Source organism: Neoarius graeffei, chromosome 5, assembly GCF_027579695.1.
Source record: "Neoarius graeffei isolate fNeoGra1 chromosome 5, fNeoGra1.pri, whole genome shotgun sequence".
NCBI classification, from domain to species: domain Eukaryota; kingdom Metazoa; phylum Chordata; class Actinopteri; order Siluriformes; family Ariidae; genus Neoarius; species Neoarius graeffei.
This window is the reverse complement of record NC_083573.1, coordinates 40362487-40389574: the sequence shown is the minus strand read 5'-3', so window position 1 is coordinate 40389574 and position 27088 is coordinate 40362487. Positions and strand designations below refer to the sequence as shown.

Below are 27088 nucleotides of genomic sequence, written 5' to 3'. Positions count from 1 at the left end.
TGAGACGGAACATACCCTCCCTCCCACCCAGAGAGCACTAGTCCATTTTTCCTCCTTGGCAACCAACCACAGATCGACATGACATTGTCAGGACACAAATGTTTATGGAATATTTTTAGGAGAGAGGATAAAAAGGGAAATCTGGAAGGAAATTTACATCAGCTGAGTCCAGGATTGAACCTGGAGCTATGAGTTGGCACCTACCAAACAGTCACACACATTTATATCACAAATATTATGTTCAGGTAATTTTGACCAGAGAAATAAAAGCGCTAAAACTAACTAAAAAGTGTTCTTTGTCCCTTTCTCTCTCTTCATTTCCTATTTACACAAAAACAGCTTGCCTGGAAAATCTCCAAGCATGTGGAGGGATTTCTGGTGTCATTTCCATGATAATGTTCACATTATTATAGTAATTCAGATGAGGAAAAGATATCCATTGACTATTTTATTAACAGATGCAATGTTTGATATTTTTTTAAATCCGTATATTAGATATACACACACAGGTTCTGTACATTACATATACATGTTTCTGTTGAAACATCATCAAACCACACATATAAATCGATTCATTTGCATGATATATAGTGTCAGAGAAATACAGTATGAGCTTTTTATCGGTAGCATCCAAGCCATCAGTTTAAATCATGTAAACATTATAACAATGCAGAACTGTTCCTGAAATACTGCTGATATTTGAGTATGAGTGTACATAGCTAACATGTGTGCTCCAAGCTTATTGCAACTGGGCTATTTTCAATGCAATGCTTTAAAATGCCTGTTGTTAATACTGAGTACTGTATTTCTATTGCCATTTTTGAAGAGTTTTTTTTTTTCCCTTGTATTGTGCAATCATGGAAATTTAAGTTTTACAGTCAGTGTTTCGTCAAATATTTAGTCAGAAGCTCACATCCTGCATAACACTAGAGGAATGTCCTTCAGCAGGACAGTAAAAACAACCAACCAGGATGGAAATTATTAGTACAGTGAAAGTGCAGAACACTATGTCTAACAGCTATAACAGCCATGCATCTAGAGCATTATACTGAACAGTCTTTCCATAACATTCATTAGCTGATGCTTACTGAATTCTCAAAGCTTCTAGGGCAGTTACTCATTAAAAAAAAAGAAAGGCAGAGGACTGGTTTTACATAGCTGCAGTCTCCAAAATAAGTCATGTACAAGAAGAACTTCATTTTGCCTTTTCCATTCCCTCAGGCCTAAGGATTTGTCTGGTTTACCAGAATGTAAGACACGTGGCTGCGTCTTGGAGTAAGAAAAACACTGGTTTCCTTTCCTTGAAAAATGTGCTCAGAATGAGGGCACACACTATATTTACACACGATCCTGTTCAAATTATTCCATCCTTTATCCATCATGGAGCCCTTACGACAAAGAAAACCATACGAAATGATGTCGAGTCACCATTTTAGCATTTGCATGATCATTTGTACAAAGTATAATAATTAAAAAAAAAAGCTATGAACAATCAAGGCAAGAGTTTTGGATTGAGCTACAGCTTGCTTTGAAAATCGGACAAATTCGTATCAGTCGTAAATATGATTGAGGTTGTGCTAAATAATTCTGAGAACATATTGAGTGCAAAATGATTTTTTAACTGATGAAGCCATTTTAAGAACGTTAAAAATCAAATGATTTAAAAAAAATTCTAATATTTTTCCTACTGGAGACAAATCCACTAGGAGTGTTTAAAAGGTTCAGCTGGATCCAAGCCAACCATAAACCTTATAACAATTCTATAAAACTGCATGTTTTATTATAATCATAAACTCTGATTAGTAAAGTGCTTCAAGTTAGAATAAGTCTATGGGTTTTGGACATTATTATTATTATTATTATTAATGTATAAACTCCTAGACATTATTTTCAATCAGAATGACAGTTTTGTATCACAAACTGCAATATCATGTGAATACTTGAGCTGGCACTTCATCCAGTGTGTATTCCCACCTTGAACCCGCTGTTTACAGAACCCTGACCAGGACAAAACGGTTACTGAAGACTGTGACCGAGAGGACTTCTTTTCTACCAATCAACATTTTGCAAGCTGAAACCTCACTTTATATTGTATAATCAACTGGCTCTAAGGTTTATATATATATAGGGGCTGCAAAAGTAGGTATACAGGAAGGATTATTCCAGTATTACCAGTATTATAATAGTGGTGCTAGGTTTCATTTAATACTAATGTTTCATGCGAACGTTTTGTTTTTCATTACTGTATCCCTACTTTTGCAGCCCCCTGTATATCCAAGGCACAAGTTCAATAAGGGATGCCATAGCTATTAAATGACCACTGTTCTATCCTCAGCACCAAACCAGCAGCAAATAGACCCCTTCGCAGTAAACGTCATTCATACGTAAGAGGAAATTGCGCGCGCAGCCTGGACCCAAAAAAGACTCAGCGACGGTAGAGACGAGAAGAAATATTTGGAAGAAATGCCTAGTTGTTGTGTTGTCGGGTGTCAGAATCGTTGCAGTGATGGGGTTAAAATGTACAGAATTCCAGCAGGATCTCACCCATTCCAAAAAAATCGCCGACGTCTATGGCTACAAGCCATCAAACGTGTAGACTGGGATGAAAGCGCTATCAAAAATGCGCGGGTTTGCAGCGCCCACTTCATCACAGGTAAGATCAGGCTATTTATTAAATCTTTCTTTTTATTCTTTCTAGTCTTCGTTTATTGATGTAGCAAAATACTTTGGTAACGTTTGTCTGATTAGCTGGGTCATAGTTACACAATGTCATACATGTCAACCTTTGGTCAATCAAACCTGTATAACCAACCTCCAAAATCCATATTTCCCTTATAAAATCCGTATAAGATGCAAATTAAAATAATTTACCTAAAATTTGAATGATAATTAACACTGATATATCCCAGTTACTTTTTATTCAATATTAATAACAATAAACCTTCAGAATGAATACAAAGCTCCAATGTTTGACAAAAACACAGTGTTATCAGCGTAGTTACGAAGGAAATACTTCGTTGTTTGGAGACAGGTTTCACCGAGCAGCTATTATGCGCAAGACTTCATATTAGCCACAAAGTCAGGAAAATCTGTTCGTAAAATTACGTTATAATGACCAAATACAATGAAAAGTATTTTTCCAGTCTCACCTGTGAAAGGTAATCCCATGTGATCTTGTTTGGATGGTAAACCTGTTGGTACAGTTAAACGCCGCACATGAATGAGGCATCTTTATTCTCGGGCGAGGATGACGTATGATTCTACGCAGAAGCCGGCGTCTATGACTTCACGGTTGGCAGGATTCTCGCAATGCGGTGTGCGCATGATCAAAAGTGGAATGAAGTCTTGCTACCACAAGATAACGCGCGATTTCATAAGACTCTTTACTGGCTGTCTGTGGTGTACAGTACGTTTGTAAATGTTATGCGCTCTTTTATCATCGTGGGAATTGATTATAGCTCTAAATAAATATTGAAGTTTTTTTTTAAAGAATCCGTATAACTTTATTTATACGCCCGTATACTACGTTTATTGAATCAAATCCGTATAAAATACGGACATTCCGTATAGGTTGACATGTATGCAATGTAATGAATATTGTTAGCATGTTAACTTAGCTTTGCATGCAATTTTGTTTGTAGGAGAGGTCTCGCTTGACTCAAGCAGTCCAGATTTTGTGCCATCATTATTTGTGTATGCCGAAAATCACAATTTTAAAGCAAGGATGGAAAGGTAAAATTGTGTGCCCTCACTCTAAATGCCAACTTACGTTGACTGCTCTAACCTAGCTCCCGCCCCGTTCAGTTTCATTTCTGCTCTCTGCCTCTCGCTTTTTACGCAGCTCTGATTTCTCTTAGCTGCACTCTTTACACTATCATTCCTTTCATGCCATTACCTCCTGCAAATTGCTGTTTAGTGTTGGTATTTGCTGTTGTAGCTAAAGCCACATTGCCATCACATCACTGGCAGAATTTGATTAAAACAAAATATGAATGTCCCATTGTTAATCAAGTTGTACATGCCCGCACATAACATAATCATATGCGTCTAAAGACTTGTAGGCATGAAGTTTTTTGTGGGTGTACGCTGAAGTCTTGTCAGTAAGGTACGAGTATATATCTGGCCATTGTATACCAGGGAACTTACTAACATCGTCCGTCCACTCTTTAATTAAATGCGGATCCGGTAGGCGATGTCCACTTGTTAGAGTTAACTTATTTATGTAGCATTCTCGATCTTGTAACGACAATTGTTTGGCATAATCTGACAGCTCATAATGCCGGTCTATGGGCAGCGCCATTGTTTCTGAGTCCAGGCTGTGCGCACATCCTGGCAACGGTCGGTTTGTTTACAAACATGCGAAGGGGTCTATACATCTTCATTACAAACAAACGTTGACCTGATTGAATATGATCTATCAGGCTTACTGCAGTAGCTAAGCGTCATGGCTTATTAGCCAGGATCTCTCAGTGTTGCATTCAGGATGAAACTCCTTCATCATCCAAGCTCTTTCAGTGTCAAATCCAGCAGCATCCACAGACAACAAAGAATACAAAGGGAAAAGGTTGGGAAAGCCGACAACCCCATGTCCCCATTCTTTGGGGTGACGGTAAGCCATCTTTTTTCTCTTTCTCCTTCTTTCCCATATTCAAACTCCTTAACTGGTGCTCTATCAGTCACACTATGTTCTTGCTTTTCCTCCCCTTTTTTGTCAGTGAACAGAGGAGCTGGAGAGGGGAATACGCAGAACCTGTCAACAGGGCAGTTCAAGTCCAGCCATTTAGAGAGGACATCAGACGTGGAGGTGAGCAGAGTTCTAGGGGAGGACTGAAAAGATGGGAAGACTGAGGGATTTGGTGTTTCCTGGAAACTCTGTGTACACAAAGATAATGCAGAGTCATTATGGGAACAGCAATAAAAGAACCAAGTTAACTTCCAACTGTTGAGCTGGAGCTTGCAAAGGAGTACACAATCCACAAATGCCCTAGCACTGGAATAAACTGCTGCCTTTTTTTTTTTTGCAGTAGACAAGAAACTACAATAAATTTTCTACAATGTCTTATAGTTGAATAATAAACAAGGCATTTATTCACATATAAAAGCTCTGCTTCTGTACAGATGCAATCAGACATTAAGCTTAACACTGATTAAACTTCAGTACAAGAGTCTATTGTTTAAGGGAGGTTGTAACTAAATGAATTATAAAAAAAAAATATTAATAAAAATTAAAATCTGTCTAGTCCAGTGGTTTTCAAAGTGAGGTCCAGGGGTCCATGAAGTACAGCTGGGGGTCTGTGATTTTTATTTTTATTTTTTTAATAATGTTAATCCAAAACTCAATAATGAAAAAGTAGGCCTATAAATAATGGACCTATTGTATTTTGTTGGTGAAAATTTCAGGGATAGAAAATGCTATGGCTTTATTAAATAAACAAAATATTTTTGTACACATTTAAATAATCATTATCAAATAAATCTGTCCTGAGAAGGAATGTCCATCCATTAATTGCTTATCCTGTGCAGGGTCGCAGACAAGCTGGAGCCTATCCCAGCTGACTATGGGCAAGAGGCGGGGTACACCCTGGACAAGTTGCCAGATCATCGCAGGGCTGACACATAGAGACAAAACCACCATTCATATTTACGGTCAATTTAGAGCCACCAATTAGCCTAACCTGCATGTTTTTGGACTGTGGGGGAAACCGGAGCACACCCACGCAGGCACGGAGAGAACATGCAAACTCCACACAGAAAGGCCCGCGTTGGTTACTGGGCTCAAACCCAGAACCTTCTTCCTGTGAGGTGACAGCGCTAACCACTACACCACCGTCCCACCCGAGAAGGAATGTGGAATTTGATTTTACAGTAAAATGGGTCTCTCTGGCTACAATATGTTTGAGAACCTCTGGTCTGAGATACAAATGATGAGCTTAGTCCAAAGTCAGATAACAGCTCAGAGTAGTAACTTTCTGACTAAAGAGTAAAGAAATAATTAATTCCAAAATATGAGTCATTCATACCTTTTTCCAAATGGTATGAAGTCGTACGATAATTTCAGCAATTAAGGAATGTTTCATGTGAATCTGTTCAACATGCTGCAGGAGTTGCTTCCAGGAGTCCCACAGGAAGACGACTGCACTGAGCACACAGCACTACACACACACACACACACACACACACACACACACATTTAGAATTGCTTGAAATAGTTAATCCATTATTCATATAAATCATGTCCAAAAAGCAGCATCTTATACAAAGCATATGAAAAACATGAACATTTCTGGTATGCCATAGATGACATATTACTCAGACTAAATTTCCAAGTTTGTAGGCTATCTTTATGGTGTAAACCATCCCACAAGGCAATATGCTCTTTTCATTTTCAAACCAAAAACGTGAGACAGCAGCCTCCTCATCCACGTCCTCTTAAAGGGATCCTCCAGTGGATTAGTAGTTGCAGATTTCAAAAATCAAACTTTAATTTTTGGAGATTAAACAGTGTTCAAGAAAAAAGAAATTTCTTTAAAATGCCAGATGGGCTTCCTGTGGTGGTGATGTACGCGATGAGGTCAGGTACTGGTTGCCTGGAGCAACTCAGCTGTTTATATTCTCTGTTTACATCGTAGTTTCGCGAGTTTTACAAGTATTTTACTGAATTTATCGGTTTTTAAATAAGTATGCCTCATTGTGTAGCATACAGTGTCTTGCAAAAGTATTCATCCCCCTTGGTGTTTGTCCGGTTTTGTTGCATTACAAGCTGGAATTAAAATGGATTTTTGGAGGGTTAGCACCATTTGAGTTACACTACATGCCTACCACTTTCAAGGTGCACATTGTTTTATTGTGACACAAACAATAATTAAGATGAAAAAAAACCCCAGAAATCTGGAGTGTGCATAGGTATCCCCCCCCCCAAAAAAAAAAAGTCAATACTTTGTAGAGCCACATTTTGCTGCAATTACAGCTGCAAGTCTCTGGGGGTATGTCTCTATTAGCTTATTAGCGCTATTAGTGATGGCCACAGAACTCCATAAAAAGCAAAACTCATGGAGTGAAAAGTGCGAAATGACTACTAAACGGCCAAAAAAGAAGAATTTCTCAGAGGCAGAAGTGGGACTATATAGTAGTGCTTGAAAGTTTGTGAACCCTTTAGAATTTTCTGTATTTCTGCATAAATATGACCTAAAACATCATCAGATTTTCACACAAGTCCTAAAAGTAGATAAAGAGAACCCAGTTAAACAAATGAGACAAAAATATTATACTTGGTCATTTATTTATTGAGGAAAATAATCTAATATTACATATCTGTGAGTGCCAAAAGTATGTGAACCTATGCTTTCAGTATCTGGTGTGACCCCCTTGTGCAGCAATAACTGCAACTAAACGTTTCCGGTAACTGTTGATCAGTCCTGCAAACCGGCTTGTAGGAATTTTAGCCTATTCTTCCATACAGAACAGCTTTAACTGTGGGATGTTGGTGGGTTTCCTCACATGAACTGCTCGCTTCAGGTCCTTCCACAACATTTTGATTGGATTAAGGTCAGGACTTTGACTTGGCCATTCCAAAACATTAACTTTATTCTTCTTAAACTGTTCTTTGGTGGAATGACTTGTGTGCTTAGGGTCGTTGTCTTGCTGCATGACCCACCTTCTCTTGAGATTCAGTTCATGGACAGATGTCCTGGCATTTTCCTTTAGAATTCACTGGTATAATTCAGAATTCATTGTTCCATCAATGAATTCCGTCCTGGCCCAGATGCAGCAAAACAGGCCCAAACCATGATACTACCACCACCATGTTTCACAGATGGGATAAGGTTCTTATGCTGGAATGCAGTGTTTTCCTTTCTCCAAACATAATGCTTCTCATTTAAACCAAAAATGTCATGCTCTGCCCCAGACTTCCACTCCGGAGATTTATTATCTCCCAGTTCAGCGCTGATCTGGGACGGGTCATATTCCAGGCATTAGTTAACGACGTCTTGAGAGACTTTCTTAACACCTTTGTCTTCGTTTACCTGGATGACATCTTGATTTTCTCTCGCTCCCTGGAGGAACATCGGGGTTATGTCCGGCAGGTTCTTCAACGCCTGCTAGAGAACAAGCTGTTTATTAAGGTGGAGAAGAGCGAGTTCCACCAAGGCTCTGTCTTGTTCCTGGGCTTCATCATCTCTCCAGTGAAGATCCAGATGGACCCCCTCCAGCTGGAGGCAGTCACCGACTGGCCCACCCCATCTTCGAGACGAGAGCTCCAGCGCTTCCTGGGGTTCACCAACTTCTACAGGCGCTTCATCTGCGACTTCAGCACAGTGCCCGGACCTCTCTCAGCCCTGACCAAGACCAAGTTCAAGTGGGAGGAGGAAACAGATAAAGCCTTTTCCAGGCTCAAGCACAGGTTTACCACAGCACCCATTCTCACCATACCCGATCCAATCAAGCAGTTTATTGTCGAGGGCAATGCTTCTGAGTCAGGGGTCGGAGCTATACTATCCCAGAGGGCCAGTGACAACAAGGTCCACCCATGCTCCTTCTTCTCCCACCGGCTATCCCCAGCTGAACGGAATTACGACATCGGCGACCAAGAACTACTGGCTCTTAAACTAGCCTTGGAGGAGTGGAGGCATTGGCTCGAGGGGTCGAAACTCCCTTTCCTAGTCTGGACCAACCATAAGAATCTGGAGTACCTTAAATCTGCCAAACTCCTTAATTCCCGTCAAGCCCATTGGTCTCTCTTCTTCTCCCAGTTCAACTTCACGCTCTCCTACCACCCAGGCTCTAAGAACGGCAAACCCGACGCCCTATCCAGGATGTTCTCTTCCCACCAAGAGGAGTCCAAGCCACCCGAGACCATCCTTCCTCCACGCTGCCTAGTGGGTGCCGCCATTCTAGAGGTTGAGACGCTCGTGCAGAAGGCCCTGGAGCAGGACCCCGGTGAAGGTAACCCCAACAACACTCCTCCTAACCATCTGTTTGTTCCCTGTCCTGTGCGAACCCAGGTGCTGCAGTGGGGTCATGGCTCCAAGCTGGCCTGTCATCCGGGAGCCGCCCGAACCCTGGCACTCATCCAGCAGCAATTTTGGTGGCCATCCATCAAGGAGGATGTCCAGGAGTTCGTAGCAGCCTGCAACACATGCTCCTGGAACAAGACAGCCAATCGACCCCCTGCCGGCTTGCTAAGATCCCTCCCGACTCCGCATCGACCTTGGTCTCACATCGCCCTGGACTTCATCACAGGACTCCCCAACTCAGGTGGCAACACATGTATCCTCACTGTTATTGACCATTTTTCTAAGACCATCCATTTCATTCCTCTGCCCAAGTTCCCCTCAGCCAAAGAGACCGCAGAACTATTCGTCCACCACATTTTCCGCCTACATGGTCTGCCTACCGACATTGTTTCTGACTGGGGTCCTCAGTTCACTGCACAGTTCTGGAGAGCCTTCTGCAAACTCATTGGGGCCACCTATAGTCTCTCCTCAGGCTTCCATCCACAGACCAACGGCCAGGCAGAACGGGCGAACCAGGCTTTGGAAGTTGCACTCAGGTGCATGGCGTCCAGGGATGCCAGTTCTTGGAGCAGGTGCCTACCCTGGATCAAATATGCACATAAGACTCTCCCTCCCTCTGCCACAGGTCTCTCTCTGTTCCAGTGCTCACTAGGCTACCAACCACCACTGTTCCCCAGCCAAGAGGAGGAGGTCGCCGTACCCTCACTCCAGCTCCTTATACGCCACTGCAGGAGGACGTGGGCATTGGCCCGGAGAAGACTCATTCGCTCCGCACTCGCATCCAAGAGGCAGGCCAACAAATGTTGCTCCAAGGCACCCACCTACCAAGTAGGTCAATGAGTTATGCTCTCCATGCGCCACCTGTCACTTAGGACCGTCTCTCGCAAGCTAGCACCCAGGGTCCTTGGACCCTTCCTCAACAAGAAGGTAATCAACCCATGTTCTGTTAGACTGGCATTACCACTCATCATGTGATGTGTTCACCCTACCTTTCATGTATCTCAGCTTAAACCTCTGGTCTCCAGTCCTTTGCTCCCACTCTCCAAACCCCCTCCTCCTCCCAGGCTTATTGATGGCGGCAAGGCCTACACAGTCAAGAAACTGCTGAAGGTATGGCGGCGAGGCAGAGGTCTCCAGTACCTGGTGGACTGGGAGGGTTACAGCCCTGAGGAGAGAAGTTGGGTCCCTGCCAGGTTCATACTGGTCCCAACACTCATCACGGAGTTCCACCGGCAACACCCGAACACTCTTCCTAAAGCACCTGGAGGTGCTCATTGGGGGGTGGGGGGGTGGGGGTTCCGTCATGCTCTGCCCTGGACTTCCACTCCAGAGATTTATTATCTCCCAGTTCAGCGTGAATCCGGATCCGGGACAGGACTTGCATCTTGCCGGCATTCACGTCCTGGTTTGCTCTGCTGTGTATAAAAAGGCTGTTCTCAGAAGGGGACTTTGCCAGAACATCTGGGTTTTTCACATTGTCTCTGCGCCATTATTGCTTCTTGGATTTTGCTCTCTGTTTTGCCTGTTTCTTGTCACGGTTTTTTGCACTATGTTTTTGTCTTTTTTCATGTTTGTTGTGCTACGTTTTTGTCTCAAGTTTTTTGTCTGGACTATTTTTTATGCTAGCATTTTTTTGTCCTTGCCTGCCTCATTTATTTTGTCCCTAGCTTTTTCTGGATTATTTTTGGTTTATTTTTTACTTCCATTACATCTTTTTTATTATTGGATTTACTGGTCTGTGTTCTGCTCTTGGATCCTACTCACCACATCTCACCACCCATAACAAAAAAGTTCTATTTTGGTCTCATCCGTCCACAAAACATTTTTCCAATAGCCTTCTGGCTTGTCCACGTGATCTTTAGCAAACTGCAGATGAGCAGCAATGTTCTTTTTGGAGAGCAGTGGCTTTCTCCTTGCAATCCTGCCATGCATACCATTGTTGTTCAGTGTTCTCCTGATGGTGGAATCATGAACATTAACATTAGCCAATGTGAGAGAGACCTTCAATTGCTTAGAAATTACCCTGGGGTCCTTTGTGACCTCGCCGGCAATTACACACCTTGCTCTTGGAGGGATCTTTGTTGGTCGACCACTCCTGGGGAGGGTAACAATGGTCTTGAATTTCCTCCATTTGTACACAATCTGTCTGACTGTGGATTGGTGGAGTCCAAACTCTTTAGAGATGGTTTTGTAACCTTTTCCAGCCTGATGAGCATCAACAACGCTTTTTCTGAGGTCCTCAGAAATCTCCTTTGTTCGTGCCATGATACAGTTCCACAAACATGTGTTGTGAAGCTCAGACTTTCATAGATCCCTGTTCTTTAAATAAAACAGGGTGCCCACTCACACCTGATTGTCATCCCACTGATTGAAAACACCTGACTCTAATTTCACATTCAAATTAACTGCTAATCCTAGAGGTTCACATACTTTTGCCACTCACAGATATGTAATATTGGATCATTTTTCCTCAATAAAAAAGACCAAGTATAATATTTTTGTCTCATTTGTTTAACTGGGTTCTCTTTATCTACTTTTAGGACTTGTGTGAAAATCTGATGATGTTTTAGGTCATATTTAATGCAGAAATATAGAAAATTCTAAAGGGTTCACAAACTTTCAAGCACCACTGTAATACTGTGCACAAGTCTTAGGCACATGCAAAAAATAATTAAATGAAATTATCCTATATTTTAACAAATAAATAAATAAAAAGAGCAGCAAACAGTAATAAAATACACCAAGTTGATATTTGGTGTGACAACGCTTTGCTTAAAAAAAAAAAAAAGTAGTCTCAGGTACAGTTTGTGCAGTTTTATAAGGAAATAAGCTGTAGGTTTTACTGAGCATCTTACAGAACCAGCCACAGTTCTTCTGCACACTTTGACTGTCACACTTGCTACTTGTTTTGGATGCAAAACCCAGCAGCCTTCATTATGCTTTTTTCTGACTATACATTGATTTGTTATATGTTGCCTTTTGTACTGACATAGAAACATTTTTCTGTAATATTTAATATTTTGTTGGATAAGTAATGCTTACAATTATAAAATATCTGTACTCCTAAAGGAAGGCTGTCTGTCTCTCCGTCTGTTCACCTGTGCAAATTGACATGGCTGGACGCACATACTCCATGCTTTGCGCATGGATTGCTGACACTCCAGAGGGGCCCAAGACAACATTTTTGATTTTCCAAAACATGGGATTAGTCCTAATCCAACACACTATTCATTTCCTGTAAGCTACATGCTCACACTAACACACTACGCACAGCTTCGGCGGGGAATCCCCTCCCCGACTCGCCTGACAGTTTTGGTTGTACGGGACCTCGCAATCAGTGCTCCTCGCTGAAGACTTCCGCTAGGGCTGAGTCTATGTCACTGAGGAGACGTGGGGAGTGATTTACATCATTTTGACAGAACGCAACACAGCTCCTGTGAAGAGCACCATTCAGAGGAAATCAGGTTCACGGGCAATAACTACTAGTTTTGTACTGAATCAGTAGTGCAGAAGACATAAAATAAACATCTACAACAAAATTTGTCCTCAAAAATAGGGTGACTTTTGCACAGTATTGTATTTTTGACTCATGTCTATGAGAATTAGAAAATATTATTTAACAGTGCAACCACTGTGGTCAAGATAGACACAGACAGCCTCATAAGAGGTTGGCAACTGACAGGCCAATTGACCAACAGGGCATCCGGGTGAGTGAGTGAGTGAGTGAGTGAGTGAGTGAGTGAGTGAGTGAGTGAATGCAATCACTGGAGTCACAGCACCTGAAAATGTCAAAATACAGCAAGAACCATGAACCAAGAGTCCTCTCCAACACTTTCTAGGAAAAACAGGACACTGTGGTTGGAGAGGTGGAGAACATTGCAGCAACTCTAGGAGACATGAGTTTAAAGCATATACACAGAACCATGCCCTCACTTTCGTTTATAAATGCCTTGAGACCTCAAGAATGGCACAGGAATAGTTTTAAGCGTGAACAATAAATCTAATATAGTAATTTTTACGATTAAAGTGATTTATATAGGTAGCGGTCTGAGTGAATGACCTTGATGTCCGTAACGTCACAGCAGGAAGTCTATCGGTCTCATCGCCATTTCTGCTATACTAAAACACAGAGCTGACTGCAACTCCGATCCTCCATTTTGAGCTAATTTATCGCCATGCCACGTAGATGTGTTGCTGGCCGGTGCAGCAACATGACAGAAGGTGGATTTACGTTGCATTCATGGCCCAAGAATGCTCAAACTGCATAGATTTGGATGCGTTTTGCGAGAAGGACACATTGGATGCCTATGAAGTGGTCTCTCCTCTGCTCTGCACAATTTACTGAGGACTCGTACAAAACCTCTTATCTGTTGATGAGTGTTGGCGATAAGCCTGTATTGAAAGAGGGTGCAGTCCCAACAATTAAAGAAAACTACAGGAAAAGGAAAGTATTTATTTTATTTATTTATTTATTTATTTTAAAGGAAAGTAAGTTCAGTTGCACCAGTCCTCCCGGAGTGAGCTGATGGTTGTTGCTAAAACCCGGGACGGAATGGGACGGGACATATCGCTCGGGCAGTGACCTCCCCACGGTTGTTGCCAAAACCGGTGACATCCCGTTCCGTCCCGGGTTTTAGTAATTGCCTGAGCCGAGCAGTAATGGCGGAGTACTCAGTATGGAGAGAATGAGTGGAGCAGCCGTCTGATTTCTGCGCTGGATATTGCTGCCATCTCGCCCTTACGTGGAAGAAGCGAATGAACAGAGAACTGAACAAACAACTGAAAGTCAGATTGTTTCAAAAACAATCGGCCTTCAAGAAGCGAGAACACAAACGGGTAAGCTCTGACTCTCATTTGGATAAAAAAAAACAACAACACGTTGTTTACCTGCATTTAGATTAAAACATGTAACTTATATTGTGTATTTAAGTTACCGGTATAAGATTATTTAATTTGCTTGAGAATGTGATTGTCTCAGTTCATCTGATTATTTAATTAGCCTTTTACGTTTTATCAGTGAAAATGCATGCATGTACATGTATGTTGCATAAGTTATAACACCTATCCTGTTTTAATGAGAGTCAACCCACAATCAGTGAAGTCAAATCAGTCTTATTTGAGCAAGTCGGTGACGGTATTTCTTACTTTCACCATAAATTTTTATTTATATGACTTTGGTCTTTAGCTGTCAAAGGCCTCGGCCTTACAACCGGTTTCTGCTGTGACGTCACGCACTCAGGGCTGGCTGGCTCAGCGGGGCAGCTCCAATGCCAACTCATCTCATCTCAACATCTCTAGCTGCTTCCTGTTCTACAGGGTCGCAGGCAAGCTGGAGCCTATCCCAGCTGACTACGGGCGAAAGGTGGGGTACACCCTGGACAAGTCACCAGGTCATCACAGGGCTGACACACATACATGTCAACCTATACGGAATGTCCGTATTTTATACGGATTTGATTCAATAAACGTAGTATATGGGCGTACAAATAAAGTTATACGGATTCTTTAAAAAAACTTCAATATTTATTTAGAGCTATAATCAATTCCCACGATGATAAAAGAGCGCATAACATTTACAAACGTACTGTACACCACAGAAAGCACAAACAGCCAGTAAAAAGTCTTATGAAATCGCGCGTTATCTTGTGGTAGCGAGACTTCGTTCCACTTTTGATCATGCGCACACCGCATTGCGAGAATCCCGCCAACCCGGAAGTAACATTTTGTTTGAAATGCGTATTTCCACCTGAGCGACTTTCAATAGCGACTGAAAAGATTCTGAATGGGCACTCCGGCAAGATCAACACATACACTTGCTGTGACATGCAGCTTCATGAGGTATTGGTGCAGACTGCTAAAAAAAGCTGTCATGGAGTACAATTCAGAACATTAGAGTGACACTTTGTGTTTTTGTCAAACATTGGAGCTTTGTATTCATTCTGAAGGTTTATTGTTATTAATATTGAATAAAAAGTAACTGGGATATATCATTGTTAATTATCATTCAAATTTTAGGTAAATTATTTTAATTTGCATCTTATACGGATTTTATAAGGGAAATACGGATTTTGGAGGTTGGTTATACAGGTTTGATTGACCAAAGGTTGACATGTATGGACACATAGACAACCATTCACACCTACGGTCAATTTAGAGTCACCAGTTAACCTAACCTGCATGTCTTTGGACTGTGGGGGAAACCGGAGCACCCGGAGGAAACCCATGCGGACACGGGGAGAACATGCAAACTCCGCACAGAAAGGCCCTCGCCGGCCACGGGGCTCGAACCCGGACCTTCTTGCTGTGAGGTGACAGCACTAACCACTACACCACCGTGCCGCCCTCGAATGCCAACTTTGCAGTTAATTTTAACTCTCAAAAAAAAATTTTTTATTCCCATTTATGCAGCGTACAAGAGTCAAGGATGGAGATACTATCCACTCAGAAATTTATTTAAAAATAAAGGCTCTGCGTATCTCCTTTAAGTTAACAAATATGCCAGTGAAAAAGTGAAAATAAACTTTGCCATATAAATTAAACAGACGGCTGAGACACATCATGAGGTGCGATGTCCTCCCTTGGGTTTTCGTAGATTGTAGGTTTCAGCTCATAAGTTGAGACATACCAGATCAGTCACTTGTCTCTCTTTGAAAGGCAAAACATGCACAAGAATGGGACAGGATGTTTTTGTGAGCTGAATTTATGCTGGCTCTAAAGTGTTGCACAGCATTAAAAGATGCCAAGGCAAATAGAACTGACTTATAAGTCAGTTTTCATTCTCTGAATATCCAGTCCCTCCTAGGTGCAGCGTGTACTCGCGCCTTCAGTATTAAATTCCGCCATCGTTTTATACCATCAACACATACCAGCTTACTCCTTCTCATTTTATACAGTGGCTTTTTTTTTCTGAATTTAACAACTAGTCTTATTTGTCTGAAAATGGGTCTGGGTTTGCTTGCTGTCTTTATTTTAAATATTTAATATATGTTTAATGCCATTAATATGAGTTTAAACTATGGGTTTAAATAATTATTGAATCTGTGTGTGCAATTAAAATAAATAGGCAATTTAAACTTCACAATATCTCATCTCCTCTAGCCGCTTTATCCTGTTCTACAGGGTCGCAGGCAAGCTGGAGCCTATCCCAGCTGACGACGGGCGAAAGGCGGGGTACACCCTGGGCAAGTCGCCAGGTCATCACAGGGCTGACACATAGACACAGACAACCATTCACACCTACGGTCAATTTAGAGTCACCAGTTAACCTAACCTGCATGTCTTTGGACTGTGGGGGAAACCAGAGCACCCGGAGGAAACCCACGCGGACACGGGGAGAACATGCAAACTCCATACAGAAAGGCCCTCGCCGGCCACGGGGCTCGAACCCGGACCTTCTTGCTGTGAGGCGACAGCGCTAACCACTACACCACCGTGCCACCTGTAATATCTCTAAAAAAAAAACCAGCCCATTCTGTGGCTGGGAAGTTATTTAATTTGAGAGTATTCCCTAGCAAATAATGTGCATGAAATCACTCACTTCTTGCAGTCAAGCAGACAGAGGAAGTCCGCGTGCACATGCGCGGGTTTACCTTCTTCTTTTGGGTTTTAAGGCAGCTGGCATCTAGTGTTGCATTACTGCCATCTACAGGTTTACCTTGACCGTGCACTGACAGCTATATCATTCTGTTGCTAAATGAACAGCTGATCACACCGAGGTGCTCGCTGACCTCTGATATTTATTAGTTTGGTCCTGCGTTTCCTTTTCTTCACAACATGTCTTTTCTTCTTACTTTCCTTTACTGTAGTCTGTCTTTCATGCTTCATTCCCGTCCTCCATTTTTCCTCTCCTGTTTCAAATTTGTATACCACAATGCCTTGTGCGAACGGTGAAAGCCCACCACATGATGCATGATGTAGTGTCTTGAACTGGGTCATGATGAAGCAGGAAAAAATACAGGAGAATTTAGGGCCACGTGGCCCTAAATTCATTAATTGTTCTATTTAAAAAATTAATAATAAAATTGGAAGTCTGTGATTCGAATTCAGTAGCTTTCAGTCCATTCAACAAAAATAATTGGGTGTCAGGGAAAATTCTTTTTATGGCCTTGTGGTCGAGCGTCGGTTTGTGAATGGAGGGCAGGGCCAGGGAAGGTGAATGGCAACGTCAGTACACCTGTTCCTGATTAATGTTGTGTCTGTGTGCTTCGTAGTAACTGCAGAGAGTAGAAAAGGAGGGAGAGAGTGAAGAAAGGAAATCTCTCCCAACCATGGGCGTCGCCACCATGGAATGTGAAGGGGGCGTGTCCCCCTGACATTTCCTACAACAACTCACCGCGCGCGAGTGAATCTTAGCACGAGCACAGACATTTTGGTGCAGCTCCTCGAAAGTGGTGGAGGTGACGTCAGCCTCATTACCACGTCACAATGTCTAGCCTTTGCTAAAACCTTATTCTTTTGTTATATGCCCTCAAAATTAACCCTAGGCCACGTTAAATTAATGTTCAACTAAATAATGAAATAAGCTTAGCCTAATGGGGTATTCTTGGTTGATGATGAATTGTTTGCAGTATTTGCTCCTCCCCAGACACAATGGACATAAGGACATTCTTTACAAAGAAGCGGAAAGTCAGTCAAAATTTCCCCACAGGACAGGGTTTTTTTGTCCCAATGGAAATGTTAGTGCAGTTGGCTGGCTAGTCAATGTTAGGAGATGTATCAACTAGCTTAATGTTAGCTATCATTTAATTCAAACCCAGTAGGCCTGCCTTACTGTAATGCGAAGAATGAGGTCAAGTCTGCTCTGATGATATTTATTGATTCCCTGTTGTGATTTGAAGAACTTTTGTCTGGTCTTTGGCAGTTTTCTGGAAAGTAAGATGGGAAATCAGTGTATGGGGAAGGAATAGTAGAGAGGAAAGCGATGGAGAGAGATGGATGTTATTCCAGGTGGATTGTGAATGAAAGGGGGATAAAAGTTATGAAGTGGTAGAAATTGTGGTGGCACCAATATAAGAAGGAGTTATATCTATAAATCCATTTGTTGTACTAATCTGTAAATGTTACTGTAGTACCACCATTGCATGTAGGTTGACAAAACTGCACTTGTTCATTGTGTGAAGTTCTCTTTTATGTGTCGTTGCTTGACACAGTGTGATTGTGTGTTATGAAGACTGCATGATGCCATGTCATTTTTGTTATGTCACTAAATCGGAAAAAAGTAAAACGCACCCACTAAAGTCACTGTTGGTGGTGAACAAAATTGCACCTGTTCATTGTGTGAAGTTATTTTTTATGTGTCACCGTTGCTGGACACAGTGTGATTTTGTGTTATGAAGTTTGCGTGATGCCATGTCACGCCTGTTCATTGTGTGAAATTATGAATATTCTTATTTTTAAACATACAGTTGAGTGTCACTATTGCTTGGCACAGTGGCATGTTGTGTTATATCTAAAACTAAATAAAAAAGGAAACACAAAATAAAAAGTAAAATGCACCCATAAAGTCATTATTGGTGATAAATTGTGTCACAGTCATCTCATTATCTTCGGCAGAGCAGTGGGTTTGAAAACAGGCTGATGAATATATGGGCTAGTTGAATGAGGACTTATTGTTGAGTTTCTAAAATAGTCATTGAATTAAGTGACTTTTGTAGGTAAAATTAGGTGTTTAACAACCTGTTAAAAGTACACCAGAATGCAGGAAATGGCATCTAATTAATTAAAAATTTTCTGGGGGAGGACCCCCCGCCAGTGTCCCCCCCCCACACACACACACACATTAAAAATACTTCTGACGCCCCTGCTCCCAACCCAAGCGTGTGTGTGTGTGTGTGTGTGTGTGTGTGTGTGTAAAAAGCTGAAAAGCAAGGAATACGTTGAAAATAAAAAGTCTGTGTGAACAGCACTTCCCGCCTGCCGCGCTTCAGTATTCCACCCGCTTCAGGGATTTACTACAGACCTACACTTAAAATTTGAAAGGCAGTCTACTTTTAAAATGCTGTAACTCCTTTACAAATAATGTGATTATATATAAGCTGGGCGGCACGGTGGTGTAGTGGTTAGCGCTGTCGCCTCACAGCAAGAAGGTCCGGGTTCGAGCCCCGTGGCCGGCGAGGGCCTTTCTGTGCGGAGTTTGCATGTTCTCCCCGTGTCCGCGTGGGTTTCCTCCGGGTGCTCCGGTTTCCCCCACAGTCCAAAGACATGCAGGTTAGGTTAACTGGTGACTCTAAATTGACCGTAGGTGTGAATGTGAGTGTGAATGGTTGTGTGTCTATGTGTCAGCCCTGTGATGACCTGGCGACTTGTCCAGGGTGTACCCCGCCTTTCGCCCGTAGTCAGCTGGGATAGGCTCCAGCTTGCCTGCGACCCTGTAGAACAGGATAAAGCGGCTAGAGATAATGAGATGAGATGAGATATATAAGCTGATCAATCAAAATGTACATTAGTTAGTCTTCTTGGGCATAAATTGACACATTCAGTGGCACAAATAGGATATGAACGTTTTTCGTTTAGTTTTGTTTTTTAAACTCACAGGATTTTCATGAATGTCAAATGTCTTGTTCGTATGAACAATTTACAAATAAATCCATTTTTATCCAGTTTGATAAATGATGCTGTCATTAAACCCACATAATTCAAACCACCAGTGAAATATTCCACTACCTATAAGAGATCAACAATAAATATAGTAATTTTGATAAAGGCAGTTTGAGATGTCCTCAATTGTTGCAAAAAAATAATATCTGACTTTATTTTTTTCGCGGTCCAAATCCTGCGCTCTGATTGGCTGGCGAGCGGGTCCATATCCTACGGTACGGACCCCAGTTATGGACCCCGGTTACAGACCTCTGGCGACTCGTTTGTTCACAACAACAAACAACATCGTAGCAATTTTTGTCAACATTTATTTTTGCATTTCTCAGGAGAATAGCATTAATTTTACAGCATGGATAGCGATAACGACAGTGTTCACAGCGAAAGCGAGTTTTACTACCCTGAGGAAGAAGAAATAAAAGAAAACATTTCAGGAGAAAGCTAAAAACCTGTAACTTGCTAACACCGAGCAAAAACATGGCTGAATCCTGAATGACTCCTATCTGTATAAATAGGGCACTACATAGGCGGCAAAATGTAGTTTTTTTCCTGCCATGGAAGTGCACTTGTATACAAGCACTTGTATGAGGAGGAAGCAATTTGCATTACAGCCATGAATGAGGATTCAAAATGGCGGCTCGGCTCAGTTTTCCCTTTCCCTTTTCTGTTAGAATTTGGTAAAAAATATATATATATATATTATTTACCAGCTTATGGTCGGTCCGTATGGTGAAATACCGTGACCTTGGCCCAGAGGGCCTCGCTCAGTACTTTCAAGACCTTGGTCACGGTATTTCACCATACGGACCTCCCAGTTGGTAAATAACATATATATATATATTTCATGGACCCCTGGGGTTGCCCAGACCCTACTCTGAGAACCACTGCTCTAGGGCACATCTTTTATACCTGCTGGAGTTTTGCTGTAAAATGAAGAAGCGAGTGTGACAGTCAAAGTGTCCAGAAGAACTGTGGCTGTTTCTGCAAGATCCTCAGTAAAACCTACAGCTCATTTCCTTATAAAACTGCACAAACTTTATATACCTTTGCAGGTGCAAGACACACTAAATGTAATCTAGAAAAAGTGGTACATTTGAGGGTGACAAGGAAAGGCGAGAGAGAGTGGCGAGACTTGGGACAGCTAGTATTCCCATATATTAATTTCAACCAATCAGGTTTTAGATGACATCAGAAGTTAGATGTTGCCTCTGAGAGTAATCTACTTCCTTTGGAGCCAGGAAGCTGGACACTGCAGTAAGGTTTATGCAGTTCAATATTTTTGTCAACCAAAACTTGTATTTTCTACTTCGCAGTCCACCTCCATTCTACGATGTAATGTATACTGATGAATTTGGGATTTCTTAGGAATTAAAGTATCTAGCCTAGAGTTACCAGATATAATAATATTACATAGACACAAGTGGTTTACTGGGAAATATGTCACTTGTATTTTTCATACGAACTACATCCGAGACATCGAAAACTACAGCCATGACATATTTTCCAATATCTGCACTTGTGAGGATATCAATGAATTGTTTTGATAAATTTGGGTACTTTTTGTTTGTGAATGTGTCTATATAATTAAAAAAAAAAAGGAACATCAGCCGTTGGCTTGAAGATATGAAGTTTATCTTCTTGTGCTGAAAAACTTGCATTTTTCGTACGAAATACAGTTGTGGTCAGAAGTTTACATACAGTGACATGAATGTCATCTTGGATATGAATGTCATGGCAATATATGGGCTTTCAGTAATTTCTTTGAACTGTTCTGTTTCTGTAGCAGAATGATTGTACAGCATACAGCTTTAATAAAAAATAAAGAATTTGGTGCACAAGTTTTAATTTTCTTTGGGTTTTCTGAAATAAACACAGGGTCAAAAATTTACATACACTCAGATTATTAATTCAGAGGTGCTGCAACTTCCAAAATGTCTCTTATCTTGCTAAGGCCGAGGTCTCTTAACTTCCTGTTACTGATCATGATTGACTACAGCTGGTAGCTTTTCTGTGCCTTCATGAAAAAGGTTTGTTTACAGCAATCATTGGATTCACCAACACACAGTAAAATGGGAAAGGCCAAGGAGCTCAGTGCAGATCTGAGAAAGATGCTCGCAGATGTACACAACTCTGGAAGGTCTCTTGGAGCCATTTCTAAACAGCTGCAAATTCCAAGATCAGTTCAAACAATTGTATGTGAGTTATTGTGAGGTGTCGTCACTTTGCCAAGCCACTTTGCTTCAAGAAGACCCAAACTGTCACCCTCAGCTGAAAGGAAATTAGTTTGGATGGTCAGGAACAACCTGGGAACCACCATGGCACAGCCCTGCCATGAACTGGAAGCTGATGGATCACTGTCTACAGTTCAGCTCACCATGGACTAAGAGGCTGCTATCCAAGAAATAACCCCCTGCTCCAAAACTGACACTTTCAAACTTAACTAAAGTTTGAAGCTGACCACATGGACAAAGAAAAAGCCTTCTGGAGGATAGCTGTATGCTTAGATGAGACAAAGATTGAGTTGTTTGGCCACAATGACCACCATGTACAGAGGGACACTGTACCAGCTGGTGGTGGTCGTAGGATCATCATGCTCTGGGGCTGTTTTACTGCCAGTGGAACTGGTTCATTGCACAAAGTAGATGGAATAATGAAGAAGGAGGACTACCTCAGAATTCTTCAGCATCAACCATCAGAAACTTGAACACGACTTGGGACTTACAACAGGACAGTGAACCCAAACACGCATCAGAGCTGGTTGTGGAGGATAAAGCAGGCTAACATTAAACTTAAAACAATTCCTGACTTCAACCCTATTGAAAATATATGGATCATGCTTATAAGTCAAGTCCATGCCAAGAAAAAAAATTTAATTGAACTCTATCAATTCTACCATGAAGAGTTGTGAAATATCCAGCCAGAATTCTGCCAGAAGCTTGTTCATGGTAAACAAAAATGTTTGGTCAAGGTGAATCTTGCGAAGTGACATTTTACCCAAATATTAGGTGTGCTGTATATGTGTATGTGTATTTTTGACCCTGTATGTGCAATTTTGACTCTGTGTTGATTTCAGAAAACCCAAAGAAAATTAAAACTTGTGCACCAAATTCTAGTGGGTTTTTTTTTATTTAAAAGATGTATGCTGTACAATCATTCTGCCACAGAAAAAGAACAGTTCAAAGAAATTACTGAAAGCCCAAATATTGCCATGACATCCATATCCAAGATGACATTCATGTCACTGTATGTAAACTTATGACCACAACTGTACATCACAGATCTGAGTGACATATTTAAAAAATATTGGCTGGCTTTGAGTGGCATATCAGATATATTCCATTCAGCTAGCATGACACTGAATGAGTGGAAGACGAGTTCAATATCATGCTAGCTGAATGGGATATATCTGATATACCACAAAAAAAGTCAGCCAATATTATTATTAGACATACACACTCTCTTTTCCAGTTTTCTCTTGTAAATATGCGTGAATATCTAATGAAGTTTTGGTAGCCTTTTGGGTGTTCAATGTGTCTTTCTCTTTCCCAGCAAACAAAGAAACGCTTCTACGCATGCACAGCAGAAAACTTTCTGATTGGATATTCATATCAGTTCTGTGTGTGATGTCATGTTATCTTGACAACCATGCAATATCGTAAACCATATTCAATGTTCATTCTCCATTGGATAGAGTAGCATAATACATGTTGGATAAGCGATATGCTAACAATATTGCATGCTATCAAACCAAATGAATGAAACCCACGAGAAGGGAATAGAATATATGTTTTTATTCCATTGAAAAAGTGTCCTGTATGTATAATAATTCCCAATATTTCCCTCAGATGACGTCACTCCCAGTGTTTTCCAGCTGACTGGATGCGCATTGTCAAAATGGCGAACCGGTTCAAAATTAAAATTCTTTTAATGAACTTGCATATTTTTTGTGGATGTGTCCATATAATATAAAGAACATTACACGGTGGTGCGAAGGTATGGAGTTTATCTTCTTGTGTTAAATATTTTCACTCATTCGCATCGCTCACTTGTGAAATACATACTCAACACTCGAAAATAAGCTTCGTATCTTCGTGCCACCGTGTAATATGGGGTGGGGAGAGTTGGGACAGTTCATCATGTTCATGGGCGCCGCCAGGGGGGGAAAGGTTAGAACAATTCTAGGGGCCCAGCACTGCCATGGGGCCCTTTAAGGGGCTGATAATATGCTTTTAATGATTTTAATAAGACTTTTGAAATAACAACAATGCAATATTCCATCTGGTAAAATGAGCTAATTGAACAAGGTTGTCTATTTCTTGAGTTCTTCAACATATTGTCATTTAACCCTCCCCCTTTTGCGAAATGGTACAGGTACGGTTCAGTTCTGGTAGAAGCGCGATGCGTTAAATCTGTGTGCTGATCAGTGCAACGCTACTTGCTGCTGTGTCGCGGTGCAGCAGCCAGCCAGCCAGCCAGCAGTGGAGTGCGTACAGTCTATGATCGCTAAATATGAAGAGTGGCTGTCAAAAACGTAAAGAAAGGCAGCTGAAAGCTGAGAGGGACCGGAGAGACAGGCAACTGGTCACTCAGTTTTTCCCAAAGAAAGGTAGCTATCGCTCACATGTGTGTTCAAAATATTAGCGAATGAACAGTATGAACGTGGTTGGATTAGCCTATCAAGAGAACACTTTTACAGTTTGTACAGTGACATTTTTTCCATTTTAATAACCGAACTGACTTGTGTGATAAACAAGATGAAATATTATGTTATGCTGGTGCTAATAACCAGTTTCATAACTAATGGGGTGCCCTAAATATGCACAGATTCAGCCTCAGGGGGACCTCCACCCTACCAAACCACTGAACCCCCTTTGGAGAAGGAGGTACAGTGGTGCTTGAAGGTTTGTGAACCCTTTAGAATTTTCTATATTTCTGCATAAATATGACCTAAAGCATCATCAGATTTTCACACAAGTCCTAAGAGTAGATAAAGAGAACCCAGTTAAACAAATGAGACAAAAATATTATACTTGGTCATTTATTTACTGAGGGAAATGATCCAATATTACATATCTGTGAGTGGCAAAAGTATGTGAACCTTTGCTTTCAGTATCTGGTGTGACCCCCTTGTGCAGCAATAACTGCAACTAAACGTTTCCGGTAACTGTTGATCAGTCCTGCACACCGGCTTGGAGGAATTTTAGCCCATTCCTCCGTACAGAACAGCTTCAACTCTGGGATGTTGGTGGGTTTCCTCACATGAACTGCTCGCTTCAGGTCCTTCCACAACATTTTGATTGGCTTAAGGTCAGAACTTTGACTTAGCCTTTCCAAAATATTAACTTTATTCTTCTTTAACCATTCTTTGGTAGAACGACTTGTGTGCTTAGGGTCGTTGTCTTGCTGCATGACCCACCTTCTCTTGAGATTCAGTTCATGGACAGATGTCCTGACATTTTCCTTTAGAATTCGCTGGTATAATTCAGAATTCATTGTTCCATTAATGATAGCAAGCCGTCCTGGCCCAGATGCAGCAAAACAGGCCCAAACCATGATACTACCACCACCATGTTTCACAGATGGGATGAGGTTCTTTTGCTGGAATGCAGTGTTTTCCTTTCTCCAAACATAACGATTCTCATTTAAACCAAAAAGTTCTATTTTGGTCTCATCCGTCCACAAAACATTTTTCCAATAGCCTTCTGGCTTGTCCACATGATCTTTAGCAAACTGCAGACAAGCAGCAATGTTCTTTTTGGAGAGCAGTGGCTTTCTCCTTGCAACCCTGCCATGCACACCATTGTTGTTCAGTGTTCTCCTGATGGTGGACTCATGAACATTAACATTAGCCAATGTGAGAGAGGCCTTCAGTTGCTTAGAAGTTACCCTGGGGTCCTTTGTGACCTCGCCGACTATTACACGCTTTGCTCTTGGAGTGATCTTTGTTGGTCGACCACTCCTGGGGAGGGTAACAATGGTCGTGAATTTCCTCTATTTGTTCACAATCTGTCTGACTGTGGATTGGTGGAGTCCAAACTCTTTAGAGATAGTTTTGTAACCTTTTCCAGCCTGATGAGCATCAACAACGCTTTTTCTGAGGTCCTCAGAAATCTCCTGCATGAGGATTAAACTTATTTCATTCCTTGAATGAATGGAACTGTTTTATCTAGTCAGGTTTTGTTTAAACTGACAGTTTTCTATCGCTTTACCAGCATTGTGTGTTCACACAGATCATAATCAAAATTAAACATGTAGGCTTAGGGTTTTTTTTTTTTTTTGTCCCATATCTCCCCTCAATGTTTCGTGTCTCTCTCCACACAAAAAATAATGACAGAAAAACTGAAGCCTGAAGTGACAAGCTGAGAAACTAATGTTGTGGTAAGAGGGTATAGTAAATCCTCTCTAAGGCAATATGAATGTGACGCTACCTGCAAAGAATTTCACACAATCTACAAAAGCTGAAAACCTGTCTCAAGTCTTCCTGCTCTCTCGTACAGATTAATAGGCTGATGTGACTGAATCAGAAACCACAAATGAGACAAACATTTCCTTACCGAGTCGTCACACTGTGTGCTCTCATTGAAATGATGCTGTACGTAGTAGTTTTTCGGAAACACTTCTCGCTGAAATGAAGATACAAAATGATTCACTTCAGTCTCTGACATAACACACACACTCTCTCTCTCTGTCTTTCAGTTAAATGTCCCAACTCTCACTCAGAGCTGTATCACAGAGTAAGAAAAAGCGACTCTGACTCACAAATCCTTTCTGCTCTTCATGCTCGATGGAGCTCTGCAGATTCCTGACTGTTTCTTTCTCCAATTCATTGCAAGCGCGTCCTCGAACACTCAACACTAATAGAAGCAATAAAACTAAAAGATAAACAGATAAATGAATGGCTTTATCGCACAAATTATCTCCAACGAGCATTTTCAGGCATCTATATATCCAAGCTCGGTGTCTTTACTGTAAAAGAAAAAAAAGGAAAGGTAAATGCATGTTTATATCTCTTACCTGTAGGTAACATGCTTCTACCAGCCCGTTGCGTCTGAGTTACCCATCATGCTTTGTTTTTTTTTTATGACGTCCCACTTTATGGCGAGTGAGTAAAAATTTATTGACTGTCGATAAATGCAGAGTCGCCGTCCATGTGTGTGTGTGTGAGTAACTGCGAACTTCTGTTCACAAGCAACCTCTCTCTCTCTCTCTCTCTCTCTCTCTCTCTCTCTGAAGCTTGTGTGCTACCCTTCTGGTATTTTCCACTCTTTCGTTTTACTTTCACTCTGTTCACCCTTCTCTCCTCCTCCTCTCTGTCCCCTTCTTCATTCCCTTCAGCTGTCCTGTCCTAATCCTTATTACAGCAATCCCAATGTGTGTGTAAGTCCTGGACACTCCGGCCACTAACACCTCACTCCACTCCAGCTCTCTCTTCTCCTCCCCTTTCCCTTCTTTCGACAGAAAATCACTTCTCCCCTCCTCCG

The 27088-nt window shown here is 41.5% G+C and overlaps 1 protein-coding gene across 1 annotated transcript; it reads right to left on the bottom strand.

Moving 5' to 3' along the window:
• Positions 1-452: 452 nt before the first annotated feature.
• Positions 453-27088, bottom strand: zgc:174888 (uncharacterized protein LOC558116 homolog). The gene is made up of 5 exons (XM_060921693.1): positions 26622-27088; positions 26367-26479; positions 26162-26230; positions 6021-6152; positions 453-4872 (listed from the first exon to the last, which is right to left on the bottom strand). Exons 1-5 carry the CDS (start codon positions 26632-26634, stop codon positions 4498-4500), a joined length of 702 nt encoding a protein of 233 aa, XP_060777676.1. The 5' UTR covers positions 26635-27088; the 3' UTR covers positions 453-4497.